The sequence below is a fragment of the Ornithorhynchus anatinus genome, chromosome 3 (assembly GCF_004115215.2).
Source record: "Ornithorhynchus anatinus isolate Pmale09 chromosome 3, mOrnAna1.pri.v4, whole genome shotgun sequence".
Taxonomy (NCBI): domain Eukaryota; kingdom Metazoa; phylum Chordata; class Mammalia; order Monotremata; family Ornithorhynchidae; genus Ornithorhynchus; species Ornithorhynchus anatinus.
Window position 1 is genome coordinate 88,403,374 of NC_041730.1, and position 16,769 is coordinate 88,420,142.

At 46.0% G+C, this 16,769-nt stretch overlaps 1 protein-coding gene across 1 annotated transcript; it reads right to left on the reverse strand.

The window, feature by feature from the left end:
* Positions 1-2,859: 2,859 nt before the first annotated feature.
* SRGN (serglycin) lies at positions 2,860-16,138 on the reverse strand. The gene is made up of 3 exons (XM_001508867.6): positions 16,017-16,138; positions 6,251-6,398; positions 2,860-3,811 (listed from the first exon to the last, which is right to left on the reverse strand). Exons 1-3 carry the CDS (start codon positions 16,105-16,107, stop codon positions 3,613-3,615), a joined length of 438 nt encoding a protein of 145 aa, XP_001508917.2. The 5' UTR covers positions 16,108-16,138; the 3' UTR covers positions 2,860-3,612.
* Positions 16,139-16,769: the final 631 nt, after the last annotated feature.

Sequence of the window (16,769 nt, forward strand, 5' to 3'; positions counted from 1 at the left end):
ACAGATAGCATCATGATAATGCAGGACAGTGCTTGGCACATTTTAAGCATTTAACCCCCACAATTTTTATTATGAAAAATGTCTAGTACAATGATAGGCCTCCGTGGCTCCGTGGAAAGAGCACGGGCTTGGGAGTCCGAGCTCGTGGGTTCGAATCCCCGCTCTGTCACTTGTCAGCTGTGTGACTCTGGGCGAGTCACTTCACTTCTCTGTGCCTCAGTTACCTCATCTGTAAAATTGGGGATGAAGACTGTGAGCCTCACGTGGGACAACCTGATCACTCCGTATCTACCCCAGCGCTTAGAACAGTGTTCTGCACATAGTAAGCGCTTAACAAATACCAACATTTTTTGGGGGGGGGGTTGCTCAGTAAATACCTATTCACTCGCCGACATCTAAGACTAACTGAAGTTGGGTTAGAGAAAAGAGCCGAGCAATGAAAAGATCAAATGTGTTAAAGACAACCTCAGGGAAGGAACCAAACAAGACAAGAATCAGAGGAAGTTGTCTAATATTTTATCCCCCCGAGGAAAAAATCATCATGGCATTTAAGTCAAGTTTGAAGACTCAGATAGAAACTTCACAAGTCAAAGAGTCTAGAGGAGAAAGAGTGGTCACAGAAAGAAAATAATTCTAAAAATGAGCATAGGAGCAGCTACAGAATACAGTGCCTGGCACGTAGTGAGCGCTTTCATTCATTCATTCATTCAATAGTATTTATTGAGCGCTTACCATGGGCAGAGCACTGGACTAAGCGCTTGGAATGGACAAGTCGGCAACAGATAGAGACCATCCCTGCCCATTGACGGCTCACAGTCTAATCGGGGGAGGCAGACCGACAAAAACAAGACAACTTGATAGCAATGAATAGAATCAAGGGGATGGACACCTCATTAACAAAATAAATAGGGTAATAAATAATATAGACAAATGAGCACAGTGCTGAGGGGAGGGGAAGGGAGAGGGGGAGGAGCAGAGGGAAAGGGGGGAAAGGGAGCTTAGCTGAGGGGAGGCGAAGGGGGGCAGAGAGGGAGCAGAGGGAAAAGGGGAAGCTCAGTCTGGGGAGGCCTCTTGGAGGAGGTGTTAACAAATCCCTTAATTTATGGAGAGAAAAGACAGATGCCAGAACGAACATTCTGGCAGCATGGGCCCGGGAGTCGGGACCTGAGTTCTAATTCCAGCTCCCCGCTGGGGTAGATACAGAGTAATCAGGTTGTCCCACGTGAGGCTCCCAGGCTTAATCCCCATTTTACAGCTGAGGTCACTGAGGCCCAGAGAAGTGAAGTGACTTGCCCACAGTCACCCAGCTGCCGAGCGGCAGATCTGGGATTCGAACCCGTGACCTCTGACTCCCAAGACGGGGCTCTTTCCACTGAGCCGCGCTGCTTCCCAAAATAATAATAAGAATAATAATGTTGGTATTTGTTAAGCGCTTACTATGTGCCAAGCACTGTTCTAAGCGCTGGGGTAGACATAGGGGAATCAGGTTGTCCCACGTGGGGCTCACAATCTTAATCCCCATTTTACAGATGAGGGAACTGAGGCACAGAGAAGTTAAGTGACTTGCCCACAGTCACACAGCCGACAAGTGGCAGAGCTGGGATTCGAACTCATGAGCCCTGACTCCAAAGCCCGTGCTCTTTCCACTGAGCCACGCTGCTTCTCAAATAGAGAAATATATTTCTCAATATATTTCTCAAAATAAAGCATCCACAATCTCCCCGTGGGGGAATTGAAGCCCGGTCTCCCGCGTGACAGGCAGGGATACTGACCACTATACTAAGGAGGAGCTGCCGTGGTGTTTTGCCCCTTAGTACCTAGTTCTCCTCAATGTGCCGATCCTTCTTGCCACGACTAAATTTACCCCTTAAGAAAGGGGGGGAAAAATGGGGCTGAGTGACAAGGGTTTACATTCCCCACCATGGGGCCGGGCAGGACTGCGCTCATTAATCCGTGGAAATGACACTGGAGCTTTCCTTCGGCACCCAGGCCTACTTAGACAAAGAACCGTTTGTCTAAATATCGAGAAGATCGAAAAAGTGATAGGGCAAAACCATCCCTGGGACCCCCACAGCCCTATGTCCACATCTAGATTTAGATATTTAGAGAAGCAGCGTGGCTCAGTGGAAAGAGCTCGGGCTTGGGAGTTCGAGGTCATGGGTTCGAATCCAGGATCCGCCACTTGTCAGCTGGGTGACTGTGGGCAAGTCACTTCACTTCTCTGGGCCTCAGTTCCCTCAACTGTAAAATGGGGATGAAGACTGTGAGCCTCACGTGGGACAACCTGATGACCCTGTATCTCCCCCAGTGCTTAGAACAGTGCTCGGCCCATAGTAAGCTTTTAACAAATACCACCCTTATTATACCTGGAATTTCTTCATTTATATTAACGGCTGGAAGCTCATTTGTTTTGAAGGTATTTTTTAAGCACTTACTTTGTGCCAGGTACTGTAGTGAGCCCTGGGGTAGATACAATTTTTAGAGCCTTCACTGGAAAACACTTTTATTCGGCTACTTTTTTTAGGGTATTTAAGTGCTTACTATGTGCCAGGCACCGTACTAAGCGCCGGGGTAGATCCAAGTCAATCAGGTTGGACAGAGTCCCTGCCCCACAGGTGATTCGCAGTCTTATTCCCCATGGGAGAAGTTGCAGGGGCTGGTGGCTAGAGCACAAGCCTGAGTCAGAAGGTCACGGGTTCTAATCCTGACTCTGCCACTTGTCTGCTGGGTGACCTTGGGCAAGTCACTTCACTCCTGTGGGCCCGAGTTCCCTCGTCTGCAAAATGGGGACTGGAACCAGAGGGGGTTAGTTTATTTGTAGTTACTGTCTGAATATTGAAGAATAACCACAGACGGTAATTTTAATTATACTTTTGCTTTAATAGGTAACATTTCAGCAGGTAAAAACGAGGAGAAAAATAATAAAGCAGCGTTTAATATGAACAGAAGGGACAGTTGTGCTTTAAATATCAAAACCAAAGAATAGAGGAGTAATCAGTCCTAGATACGCTGAGCTGTTAACTCTGGATACAAATAAATTATGACATGACGCTTTAGTGCACTTCATATACGGGTTCAAATATGCACCTTGTTTTAAGACTATTCTGATACATTCTGTTGCATGGCTAGTCTGTATTCTGAAAGCCTTGAATATTCACACCCTTCCGATCTGTCGCATAAAATTCAAATTAACATATCTGCTTTTTTTTCCCCCTTATCTGGGGAAGTTACAGTTCAGTGAAAAAAAGAGAAATGCAACTTTCATAGGTCAACTAATGTATAAATGGTTTATTCATTTCATTTTTTCATTTCTTAATGAATGCAGTCGATTTGGTCGATTCCATTTTCTTAAAGTTTGTGGGCCGTTAAACGTTTAGAAAAGGCTTGGGTACCATGGTAGGTGTTTTATAGACTGATAAATAGGTAATGGCATAGAAGTATAAGCTTGCATTTAATTAAGATTTAGAGAAGAAAAAAAGTACAGATTTCAAGTGAATTCTCTTTTGAGGTGACAAAGTTCTTTTATAAAATATTTTGTCCTATAGTTAATTATCCTTTAGCCAAATTGCATAGACATGTTCAGAAAGTCACAGAGACACCCTCCCTCTACTTTTATAAAATGAAATTTTCCTCTGTAAGTTCCTGGCCAAAGTCCTGTTTGTCAGAAGGCAGCTTCAACGCTAAAGGTTCAAAATATTCGACTCCCGATCCAGGTTCTGGTTCCATGCCGGATGAGAAATCATTCCCAGATCCTGATTCCTCATCCTCAGAAAGGGGGAAAATTTCATTCAGGTCCTGTAATTTTTTCGTTCTGCAGCAGAGAAAAGAAATCACAGAAAGGCTTTAGAATCAATCGTATTTATCGAGGGCGACTATGGGCAGGGCTCTAAGCACTTGGAGGAGTACAAAATAACAAAATTAGCAGACTTTCACCTTCCCTGCCCACAGCGAGCTTACAGTCTAGAGGGGGGAGACAGACATTAATATAAAAAAGTAAGTAAATTCAGAGGCAACGGAAATCAAGGTAATTATTTAAAAAGCAAAAAAAAAAAAAAAAATCAGGAAACTTTCACAGAAAGACAGCCAATAATTAGAGAAAAGGAAACTAACAAACCCTTCTTTTTCCAGTATCTTTTAAATGAGTCTTTCGAGACAATTGTTAAAGTCTCTCACCAACTTGCATTAACAGAAAGTCTTCTTCACCCTAAGAGATGTACTCTCGGATCCCTTATTACTAGGCTGAGAATCACAAGACTGAAAGAGACCCTCAGAGTTTAGTCAGTAATCACATCGTATTTATCCATCACTTACTATGTACAGAGCACTCTCCTAAACACCTGGGAGAGTGCGATATAATAGAGTTGGTAAGAAAAATAATAAATTAAGCACTTACAATAGTCGAAGCACTGTGATAAGTAGAGAGAATAAAAGCAGAACAGATAGAATCCCTGTCCCATATAGGATTCACAATCTAAGGGGGGAGGAGAACAGGCATTTAATTCTCATCTAAAAGATGAGGAAACTGGGGCCCAGAGAAATGAAATGACCTGCCCAAGATCACGCAACAGGCAAGTGGCCATACTGGGATTTAAAGCACAGATCTCCTGACTCCCAGGTTTATGCTCTTTCCACTTTTATGCTCTTTCTACTCTCTTGCCTTGAGGTACAGCTTCGGCTAAATCACCCTCAGCAGGGGAGAAGCCAGCGTCTTCTTAAAGGCCATGTGAAAGTGAAGATTCCACAAGCTTCCTTTAGTGGAGAATACATCGTATGCCGATGTATTCTCTCTGACACCGCAACACCATGAGACGCACTTGTGAGCTTAGAAATACGCAAAGTGATCGGATCCACTTTAATCGATCCATCCCTTCGCTTGTATTTCTTGAACGAGTGCTGCTGCCGAACTTCTAGTTTTCGATTTATTTTTGGAATTCCTCGTCAGGGCTAAAATTGCTTAAAAGTGAATATTCAACTAAGGCAGAGTCCCAAACGGCCCTCAATATGCTGAATGCACTTCAAAAATCAGGCATAACAAAATTCAGCCTCGGTGACATCAACTCAATAATAATAATAATAATAATAATAATGTTGGTATTTGTGAAGCTCCTACTATGTGCAGAACACTGTTCTAAGCGCTGGACTCGAGCCATGCAGGATAGGATCGACATTTGGGGAGACTGCACCCCTTATTAGTTGTGCCCTCCACATGACCACCTTAGATGCCTCTCTCTCAGCCGGGCCCTCCCGTGATGTCGCCTTCTTTTTTGTGGGTTGTTTTTTTTAAGTGGTATTTGTTAAGCTTGGCACATGGTAAGCGCTTAACAAATACCAATATTATTATTAAGCGCTTAACAAATACCAACAATATTATTAAGCGCTTACTACGTGCCAGGCACTGTTCTAACAGGTGAGGTCGATAAAAGCTAATCAGGTTGGAAAGAGTCCCTGTCCCACATGGGGCTCACAGTCTCAACCCCCATTTTACAGGTGAGGTAACAGAGACACAGAGAAGTTAGTGACTTGCCCAAGACCACACGGCAGAAAAGTAGCAGAGCCGGGATTAGAACCCAGGTCCTCTGACTCCCAGACCTGAGGTCTTTCCATTAGGCCGTCATTTTTTACAACCGATAATCAGTACAAACCCAGAAGAAGTTGGAGCAGCGAGGGCTTAGTGGATAGAGCACGGGAGGCAGAAGGACCTGCCACCTATCCGCTGCGTGGCCTTGGGCAAGTCGCTTAAGAATAATAATTAATTACGCTGTTTGTTAAGCGCTTAACTATGTGCCAGACACTGTACTAAGCGCTGGGATGTATACAAGCAGATCGGGTGGGACACGGACCCTGTCCCACGTGGGGCTCACCGTCTCAATCCCCATTTTACAGATGAGGGAACTGAGGCCCAGAGAAGTGAAGTGACTGGCCCAAAGTCACACAGCTAAGTGGCGGAGCCGGGATTAGAACCCATGACCTACGACTCCCAAGCCCGAGGTCTTTCCACTGAGCCACGCTGCTTCTCTGGGCCTCACTTACCTCAACCGTAAATCGGGGATTAAGAGCGTGAGGCCCCATACGGGTCAGCGTTCAATAAATACGATTGAAAGAATGGCATATGACAAGACCCCGGCGCTCAGAACAGCGCCTGGCACATAGTAAGCGCTTAACAAGTACCATCATTATTATTAAAGGACTAAGTTAGCATCCCCCATGCTACGCCTCAAGGCCTTCCCAATCCTGGTAGGGATTTACTTACAGATATGGATCAGTCCTGGGAGGGAGGATTTTGTTGGCGTCGCCGTCACGTATTTCAAACAGCGGCCCCTTCTCTTCGATGCAGTTTGCGGAATTGCCGTCGGGGTTGCAACGGACCCATTTATATCTGGCCTTCTGCACGGGAACACCTGCCCACACAAAGCACACGACGACACCGCAACACCATTAGACACACTTGTGAGCACAGAAATACGCGACGCGATCGGATCCACTTCGATCGATCCAACCTTCACTTGTATTTCTCGAATGAGTGCGGGTGCCGACCTTCTGGTTTTTTATTTATTTTTGGAGTTCCTCCTCAGGGCTAAAATTGCTTAAAGCACCAAAGAGTGCCAATCGGCCCTCAAAAGCACCCCGCACACAAGGGTGCCTTTCTAATAATAATAATAATAATTCCAATTGTGGTATTTGTTAGGGGCTTACTACGTGCCAGGTACTGTACTAAGCACGGGGATGGACACAAGTAGATGCGGTTGGACACCCCCCGTCCCACATGGGGCTCACCGTCTCAATCCCCATTTTGCAGATGAGGTAACTGAGGCCCAGAGAAGTGAAGTGCCTTGCCCAAGGTCACACAGCAGACAAGTGGCAGAGCTGGGATGAGACCCTTCTCACTCCCAGGCCCGCGCTCTATCCACTACGCCATGCTGCTTCTCTATACCTACATTACCTATACTATTTATAGGTACATATTATGCCTATATAGTAGATTTTATTTATTCACATTAATATTTGTCTCCTCCTCTAGGGAGTAAGTTCTCTGTGGGTAGGGAAGGTAGGGAAGGGGAGCGGCGTGGCTCAGTGGAAAGAGCCAGGGCTTGGGAGTCAGAGGTCATGGGTTCTAATCCCGACTCTGCCGCTTGTCAGCTGTGTGACTGTGGGCAAGTCACTTCACTTCTCTGCGCATCAGTTCCCTCATCTGTAAAATGGGGATGAAGACTGTGAGCCTCAAGTGGGACAACGTGATGACCCTGTATCTCCCCCAGTGCTTAGAACGGTGCTCCGCATATAGTAAGCGCTTAACAAATACCAACATTATTATTATTCTTATTACCTGCCAACTCTGTTACGGTGCACACTCTCAACCACTTACAACAGTGCTCTGCACCCAGTGAGTGCTCAATCTGATCGACTGATTGGAACGGCGACCTGTGTCCGATCTCTCTTGTTTTCTTCCCCAGTGCAAAGTACAGAGCTTGTCACAGAGGAAGCGCTTAATATGACAATTATTAGCATTATTCACCATCCAAGGCCCCAGCTGGAATGGCCCCTTCCGATCATCTAAGATACTAGAAGCAGCTTGGCTTAACGGAGCGAGCCGGGGCCTGGGAGTCGGAAGGACCCGGCTTCTAATCCCGGCTCCGCCACCTGTCTGCTGTGCGACCTTGGGTAAGTCACCTCACTTCTCTGGGCCTCAGTTCCCTCGTCTGTAAAATGGAGATTGAGACTGTGAGCTCCACGTGGGACTTGGACCGTGTCCAACCTGATTCGCTTGTATCTACCCCAGCGCTCAGAACAGTGCCTGGCACATAGAATGCGCCTAAGAAATATCATAATTCAATGATCTGTGTCCCTGTCTACCAACTGTGTTATACTGCACTCTGCCAAGTGCTTAATATAGTGCTCTGCACACAGTAAGCGCTCCATAAATATGACTGACCGATGACAAAAGAGCACAGAGAAGTACAGGAGCAAAAATTCTGAACTAAAATCTCGCTTGAGAAGGAAATAGGGCTTTCAAGACAAAGAGACAGGATTTAAGGAGGCAAGAGGCCAAAATAATCATCAGAACAATAGTGGCATTTGTTAAGTGCTTACTATGTATTAGGCATCGTGATCGGGTGATATTTATTAAGCGCTTACTATGTATTAGACACTGTGATCGGATGGTCAGTCGGACATAATTCCCACCTGATGCTCATACTCTAAGGAGGAGGGAGAACAGCAGTTTAACCTCCACTTTATAGATGAGGAAACTAAGGCATGAGAAAGTGAAACGACTTGCCCGAGGTCACTCAGCAGGCACGTGGCAGGGGCAGGATTAAAGCCCGGGTCTCCCGACTCCCAGGCTGTGCCGTGCTGCTTCTCTGCAGCTGGATATATTTTCATCAGATCGCTATTAAAAGAAGCCGGAGCGGGTATCGAGACCTCCTCCCCCCTCTCACTGAAGAGAAGCTCTCAGTGGTTTTTCATCTCTTTAGAACTGCAGGACTCTTTCTTCATACCAGGTGTCTGTTATAGTGCGTGGCACATAGTATGCGCTTAACAAATACCACAATTATTATTATGTTGTATTCTCCCAAGGGTTTAGTACAGTGCTCTGCTCACAGTTGGTGCTCAATAAATACGATTGACTACTACTCTATGTGCCACGACAAGAAAGGTATGATCATAAAAATAATGGCATTTATTAAGCGCTGTCCCACGTGAGGCTCACGGCCTTAATCCCCATTTTCCAGATGAGGGAACTGAGGCACCGAGAAGGGCAGCGACTTGCCCCAAGTCACACAGCTGACGGGTGGCGGAGCGGGGATTAGAACCCACGACCTCTGACTCCTCCCTGCTCCATCTTCCTGGGGAGATTTCATGTCTTCGTGTTGGGAGGCAGTGAGATGGACAATAGGAACTCTCGAGATGTCTTCAATTGTTTTGATTCTTTTTGGGGATCGTACTGGCTGATCCTGCCGCCACTTTATTTCTTCAGGCCCAGGTCAACGCTCTCCAGCAGAGGGGGGAGTCGCCTCGCTCCATTCTGGTCCTGCGATCGATTGAGCACCACATCATGGAGCCAACTCTTTCCTTCCAGGGGTCAGCTTATTTCCTCTACGTTCCAGACACACATATCACCCTCTGTTGCTCAGGCGGTACGACAAAAGATCGAGATTCCTTTCCCCCAAGAGAATAAAGGAGGAGGAGACAAGGCTTCCCTTCCAACTTTGTTCACGTCAGGATTTCCTTTCCCTTCCGGCTAGCACGGCTACATAGTTTCGGCGGCTCTGTTGCTTAATTCGAAGTGACCTCTCTTTCCTCTGCGGGGACTCATTTGCTCCTTATTGACTTCTTTGCTCGGTCAGAAAATGGGTTCCAGATTCCCTCTTGTCTACATCATTCATTCAATAGTATTTATTGAGCGCTTATTATGTGCAGAGCACTGTACTAAGCGCTTGGAATGAACAAGTCGGCAACAGATACAGTCCCTGCCATTTGATGGGCCTACGGTCTAATCGGGGGAGACGGACAGACGAGAGCAGTGGCAATAAATATCACTACAGGACTTGGTACCATAGACCGTGAGCTCACTGCGGGCAGGGAACGGGTCTGTTGTTGCGTTGCACTCTCCCGAGCGCTTAGTACAGTGCTCTGGGCCCAGTAAGCGCTCAATAAATACGACCGAATGAGCGAATGAATAGTTTTGCTCTCGGGGAGGCGATCCAACTCTTTCAGGTCACTAGGGTATTTAGTGCAGGAAACGGCAACTTTTTTATGGCGTTCGTTAAGCGCTTACTATGTGCCAGGCACTATATTAAGCAGTGGGTTTTTTTACCAGGTTGAACCCAATCCCTGTCCCTCATGGGGCTCACGGTCTTAATCCCCATTTTACAGATGGGGGAACTGAGGACCAGAGAAGCGAAGTGACTTGCCCAAGTTCGCACCCAGCCAGACGAGTGGCAGAGTCGGGATTAGATTAGATTAGTCCTTCGGACTCCTAGGCCCGGGCTCTTTCCACTAGGCCTCGCTCCTTCTCATTCCAACCTAAAGAGATGTTGGAAAATAGGAGCGTGCCAAGGCCAAACGAGTAGAGAGGGGGATGTAGGTTCTAATCCCGGCTCCGACTGCTGTGTGTCCTTGGGCAAGTCACTTTAGTTCTCTGGGCGTAGATACCTCATCTGTAAAATGGGGATTGAGCCTACGAGCCCCACCGGGGACAGGGACCGCATCCCACCCCATTTGCTTGTTTCCACCCCAGCAATTAGTAAGTGCCAGGCACATAGTATGCACTTAACAAATACTACAATTATAATTATTATTAGTATTATTAGTATTATGTAGGCAGGTCCCCTTCAGACCCTAGAGGTTTGGGGCTGTGGGAGGAGCTGGAAATGTCAACCAATCAACTCTGCAGACAGCAGAGGTGCTGTAGCAGGCATAAAATGGTCTTTTAGAGACCTGAAAGAGTTCTTGAGTCTTCTTAATAATAGTGTTGGCATTTGTTAAGCGCTTACTACGTGCCAAGCACTGTTCTAAGCGCTGGGGAGGATACGAGGTCATCAGGTTGTCCCACGTGGGGCTCACAGTCTTCATGCCCATTTTACAGATGAGGTCACTGAGGCACAGAGAAATTAAGTGACTTGTCCAAAGTCACACAGCTGACAAACGGTGGAGCGGGGATTTGAACCCATGATCTCTGACTCCCCAGCCCGGACTCTTTCCACGGAGCTACACTGCTTTTCTAAGCACACGGTTCAGTTCAGACCCAAAAGAATGGGAAGCATCATGGCCAGAAGGACCTGGGTTCTAATCCCAGCTTCACTGCTTGTCTGCTGAGTGACCCTGGGCAAATCACTTCACTTCTCTAAGCCTCAGTGACCTCATCTGTAAAATGGGGATGAAGACTGTGAGCCCCATGTGGGCCAGGGACTGTGTCCAACCCAAAATGGTTGAATCCACCCCAGTGCTTGGTACGGTACCTGGCACATAGTAAGTGCTTAACAAATACCACAATTATAATTATTATTATTATCATTAGAATGACGCCCTCATTCGGAGTGCGGGGTGCTTCTGAGGGCCGTTTGGCATTCTTCAGTGCTTTAGTTGAATATTCACCTTTAAGCCATTTTAGCCCTAATGAGAAACTCCAAAAATAAATTCAAAACTACAAGTTCAGCAGGGCAAAGCCGCTCGCCTGCTGAGTGACTGTGGGTGAGTCACTTGACCTCTTCACATCTCAGTTACCGGATCTGCGAAATGGGCATACTTATATCTGCCTTGCCCTACTTTGCAGGTGTGTTAAAGCGATGTAAATGACTTCAGTGTGGAAACACTTTGGAAATAAAAGTGTTGGGTGACATCAAGGGCTGTAAATCTAAACTGTAAGCTGGCTGTGGGCAGGGAATGCTGTTGTAGTGTATTCTCTCGAGCCCTTCATCATCATCATAATAATAATAATGTTGGTATTTGCTAAGCGCTTACTATGTGCAGAGCAGTGTTCTAAGCGCTGGGGTAGATACAGGGTCATCAGGTTGTCCCACGTGAGGCTCACAGTTAACTCCCATTTTACAGATGAGGTAGCTGAGGCACAGAGAAGTTAAGTGACTTCCCCATAGTCACCCAGCTGACAAGTGGCAGAGCCGGGATTCAAACCCATGACCTCTGACTCCCAAGCTCGGGCTCTTTCCACTGAGCCACGCTGCTTCTCTAGCTCAGGGCGTTTGACTAAATACACCATCTTTTCTGTTAGGTTGCTTTTCTCTTCCTCATTCATTGGTAAGCCCGGCAGTGGGCAGGGATTGTCTCTATCTGTTGCCGAATTGTACATTCCAAGCACTTAGTACAGTGCTTTGCACATAGTAGCGCTCAATAAATACTATTGAGTGAATGAATTAGGATGAGTCTTAGCAATTTATTGGGTCCCGTAATGGTACTCGCCCAAGTGCTTAACTCACTGCTTAAGTGCTCAGTAAATATCAATCAATCGTATTTATTGAGTGCTTACTAGGTGCAGAGCACTGTACTGAGCGCTTGGGAGGGTACCACAGAATGAGCAGACGGTCCCCGCCCGTGACGAGCTTATGGTCTGACAAACGCTACATTATGAGGACCACGCTGGAGAGAGAGAGAAGAAGGAGGCCCTCCCTTCGGGAAGGGATCCGCTAAGTCCGATTTCAATCAATCGTCTTTTCTGAGCATTTATTGCTCTAAGCACTTGGGAGAGTACAATACGACGGAGCCGGTAGACGCCTTCCCTGCCCACGAGGAGCTTATCTGGAAGCAAAACATTACTTCAGAAAAAAGCCGATTAGACTGTGAGCCCGCCAATGGGCAGGGGTTGTCTCTATCTGTTGCTGAATTGTCCATTCTAAACGCTTAGTCCAGTGCTCTGCACATAGTAAGCGCTCCATAAATGCTACTGGATGAATGAAAAAAGTCAAGGCCTAGCAAATTCCCAGCTCTGCTCTGAGGTGCTGCGTAGCTGGGGCAGCGGGAGAGGGCAGAGAGAGAACAAAAGGGTGTTTTTCTTTAGGGTGGGAGTAGCCCGACTCCATCCTGCCCGGGAAGGCGAATATTCCTCAAACTGAAGGCAATCCAAGAGGCGGAGGAGGGGGCACTGAAGTGTTTCTATGGAAACGTCTTCCGGAAGGTTGACACTCAGCCCCTTGGCCTTATCCTCCCCTCAAGACTCCTTTTCCACCTCTCCTCGGAGAAGCAGCGTGGCTCAGCGGAAAGAGCCCGGGCTTGGGAGTCAGAGGTCATGGGTTCTAATCCCGGCTCTGCCACTTGTCAGCTGTGTGACCGTGGGCAAGTCTCTTAACTTCTCTGGGCCTCAGTTACCTCATCTGTAAAATGAGGATTAAGACTGTGAGCCTCACTGTAGGACAGCCTGATGACCCTCCATCTACCCTAGCGCTTAGAACAGTGCTCTGCACCTAGTAAGCGCTTAACAAATACCAACATTATTATTATATTATTATATTATTATATATTATATATTATATAATTATATTATATTATTATTAAGAGAAGCAGCGTGGCGCAGTGGAAAGAACACGGGCTTTGGAGTCAGGGCTCATGAGTTCGAATCACAGCTCTGCCGCCTGTCAGCTGTGTGACTGTGGGCAAGTCACTTAACTTCTCTGTGCCTCAGTTCCCTCATCTGTAAAATGGGGATTAAGACTGTGAGCCCCACGTGGGACAACCTGCTTCCCCTGTGTCTACCCCAGCGCTTAGAACAGTGCTCGGCACCTAGTAAGCGCTTAACAAATACCAACATTATTATTATTATTATTGTCACGAGAACTGTGTCTTTCCCTCGCCCTCCCCCAGATGCTCCAAATCAGCAAGCGGCAGGATGTCGCAGAGCAGATGGATTTCCTATTGGTTTCTCTGTGTCTTTTCCACATTAAGGGAAGCAGAGTGGCCTGATGGAAAGAGCCCGGGCCTGGGAGTCAGAGGACCTGGGTTCTACTCCCGACTCCGCCACTCGTCTGCTGGGTGACCTCGGGCAAACCTCTTACCTTCTCTGTGCCTCGGCTACCTCATCTGCAAAATGGGGATTGAATCCTCCTCCCTCGGACTTAGACTGTGAGCCCCATGTGGGAGAGGGACTGTGTCCAACCTGAGTAACACGTATCTACCCCAGCTCTTAGTACAGTGTCGGGCACGTAGTAAGCGCTTAACAGATACCAAAAAGAAAAAAGAGTTTTAAAGCCTCCACCTCATCCTGAGGAGAAAAGGTCTAAACCAAGAGTTGATTCCCTATGGTCCATGTGTTTCCCCAGGGTGGCTTAAAGAGCCTTGATGTTTCGGGTTGAATTTTCCCCTCCTCCTTGACGGTTTAGGGTGAAGTGAATGTTCACCGCACTTTCAAATTTATGAGTCTGCAGTAAAGACTCCTCCCTAGGTTGCTGACGTCTTGGCCCTCTGATTCTGGGCCTAAAAAGCTGAGAACCACCGGGACACAAAAACCAGAGGGCCTGTACATAGAAGCAGTGTGGCTTAGTGGATAGAGCACGGGCCTGGGAGTCGGAAGAATCTGGGTTCTAGTCCCAGCTCTGCCACATGTCTGCTGCGTGACCTTGGGCGAGTCACTCCACTTCTCTGGGTCTCACCTACCTCATCTGCAAAAGGGGATTAAGAGAGTGAGTACCATGTGGGACAGGGACTGTGTCCAACCTGATTAACTTGTATCTACCCCAGCACTTAGAACAGTGCTTGGCACATAGTAAGTGCTTAAAAGGTACCATAATTATTTTGATTTGCCCTCTAGACCTGATCTACACGGGCACACTGATCTGGGGAATTCAGGAAAACGGTAAAATTCTGCATAAAACACATTTTATCCTTTTTAGCGATCTACTTTCCTTAAAATTCATGAGCAACTGTTAACTCTGAACTTCATTTGGTTCTGTGAAGGCCTGGCTTAAGGAGCTTTTTTTTGTGATTCTAAACATTCTAAACCTAAGCATCAGTAAAATGCTTCTGATGTGTATCAACTCTCACACAGCAGCAGAGTATTCGCAAACATTCTGGATTTTCGGTGAGAAAGTGATGGTTGCGATGAGCCACCCGAATTTTTTTTTACTGGAACGTGAACAGTCCCACACCCTAACACATATAAATGCTGTCCAGCCTCAGCCTCGCGCGTGAGAATCTATTTTGGTCTACATTATTTATTCTATTCTCTACATGTAGGCTTTTCTCAGGATATAAACTAATTCTTGGCACAAGACGACCTCACCAATAAAAATCCAATAAAAGGATTGTTTATTACACTGTCCTTTTGGCTCGGCACTTTTCAAATCATCCACCTGTCAAAATGATCCAGAACCGCATAGGACCATTTAAGATACATTTTTAAGAGGTTTTTGAGGTGGTTTTTTTTAGCCTACACGTGACCAGGATAAAGTTCCAAGTTATAATTTCCCAGTGCCGAACGTGTAAACAGCAGCTCCCGCCGTCAGAAATGCATCCCTACCGGAAACACATAGGACGTGCATATTAGAAACCACTTCTGTGAAGTATATCCAGGATAACTGTGTCATCAGGAATCTATATTTCCTTTAGCAACTTTAATGTTTAAATTGGCTCCCTGGAAATTCTGCTGCCCAGTAATCAGGTCATTTTTTCTACTAACTTGCACATTTTCTCATCTTCCAAGCTTTGGTTTTAAATAGTTTCACATACTTAAGGCCTCTAAAGTTTTAATCCTGTGGCAATTATTCGTGGCCCCTGTTTAACGAGACTACTCATAATTTTTCTCTGGGCAGTCCCACAATCTCAGGAAAAAATCAGAATCTAATTCCTCATCTTTCCGAAGTCTCTGTGTGTTCTATTACATGTAGGGAGTTGGTTTTCAGTAATAGCCTCTGAGTTTAGGTAAAGTAAAAATAGAACACGAGAACCCTACCAAACCTACCCAATTCGGTAGCCATTTTTGAGGTTTGATTAAATGTAAAGATAAAGCAGCAGTGTTTGATCTGACAGAGAAAACCCCCCAGTTATAAAATACTTCGTTAAGTGGTATTCCATAATAAACAGCGGCTTCTTTCCAGATTCCTCTTACAAGAGTTTATTTTAAAAGCATGCGTCTTCTTAAAAGCACTGGTGTTTTCATCGCAAAACAGGAGGGCCGAAAATGACGTCTGGTACTAAAAGTTGATTTTCCTCCTGAATAGGATTGAGCCTCCTCTTGATGCCACTCTCCAATACCCGCTTTTATCCCATCAATCAATCGTCTTTATTGATCACTTAGTGTATGCAGAGCTCTGTACTAAGCTGGAAGAGTTCAACCTATCAGGGATGGTGGATTTGTTCCCAGCCCACAGTGAGCTTACAGTCTAGAGGGGGAGAGGGATATAAATAAATAAAATCAACTATGGATATGTACATAAGTGCTATGGGGCTATCTCTAAGTTCTATCTTTTATCCCAGCTTTTCCAACGGCAGGGTAAATACCGTTCTTTACATCGAATAACCATCAGCTCGGTTATGGAAAGAGGATTGTGAAGAACAACTGTTCTCAATCTTACCTTGTGCTGAGTATCCCAGAAAGAGGATTAGGGAGAAAGCCAGGAAAATCCTCCTGTTGCAATTGATGAGACTCTGCATTGTGACCAACATTCCTCAACGCCTCACAATTAGGAAATGTTGCAGCTTGCTGAGAGAGGCTTTTAGAAGAGTTTCCCAAACCTCAAACCCTGCCCAGAAAAACTCACGTCACAGTTTCCTGAACAAATAGACAAGCACGTCGAAAAAAAAAAGCAAAACCACTTGTATGATTAGGAAACTGCCTAAAACTCCCTCGGATGTACTTCTTCAAAAGTTTTGTTATTGCAACCTGAGACTGTTGGCTCATGTTTCTTTTCTAGTGACAGTGGAGATTCAGCATTCAAAGGGGGTTTTTCTTTTCACACAATCCAGAAAAGTCTAAATTCAGGATTCCACTTTTACTACCCGGGAGCTAATGGAGCTAAAAATATTACCGTTTCAGCCGGGCGGTTATAAAATAGAGATTGCATTGGAAGGTCAGAAAAGTGACATTTTAATTTATCAGGAAGCTAGGCTAGTTTAACCCCAGTTTTACTCTTCTAGCTGTGTGAATCGGGACAAGTGATTTTACCTCACTGTGCCTGTTTTCTCTCCAATCCTCCTCATAATAATAATAATTGTGGTACAAGGTAAGAACTGACTATGTGGCGGGTATTATACTAACCACTGGGGTGGATACAAGTAAATCGAGTTGGACACAGTCCCTGTCCCACATGGGGCTCACAGTCTTAATT

What these genes read in the sequence shown, in the direction of transcription:
- SRGN (XM_001508867.6), bottom strand. Translation starts at nt 16,107, where the DNA reads ATGTTGGTCACAATGCAGAGTCTCATCAATTGCAACAGGAGGATTTTC. An exon ending in TCTGGGATACTCAGCACAAG is followed by an intron (nt 6,399 to 16,016) that starts GTAAGATTGAGA and finishes TTGTGTGGGCAG; the next exon opens with GTGTTCCCGTGCAGAAGGCC. An exon ending in CCCAGGACTGATCCATATCT is followed by an intron (nt 3,812 to 6,250) that starts GTAAGTAAATCC and finishes TCTCTGCTGCAG; the next exon opens with AACGAAAAAATTACAGGACC.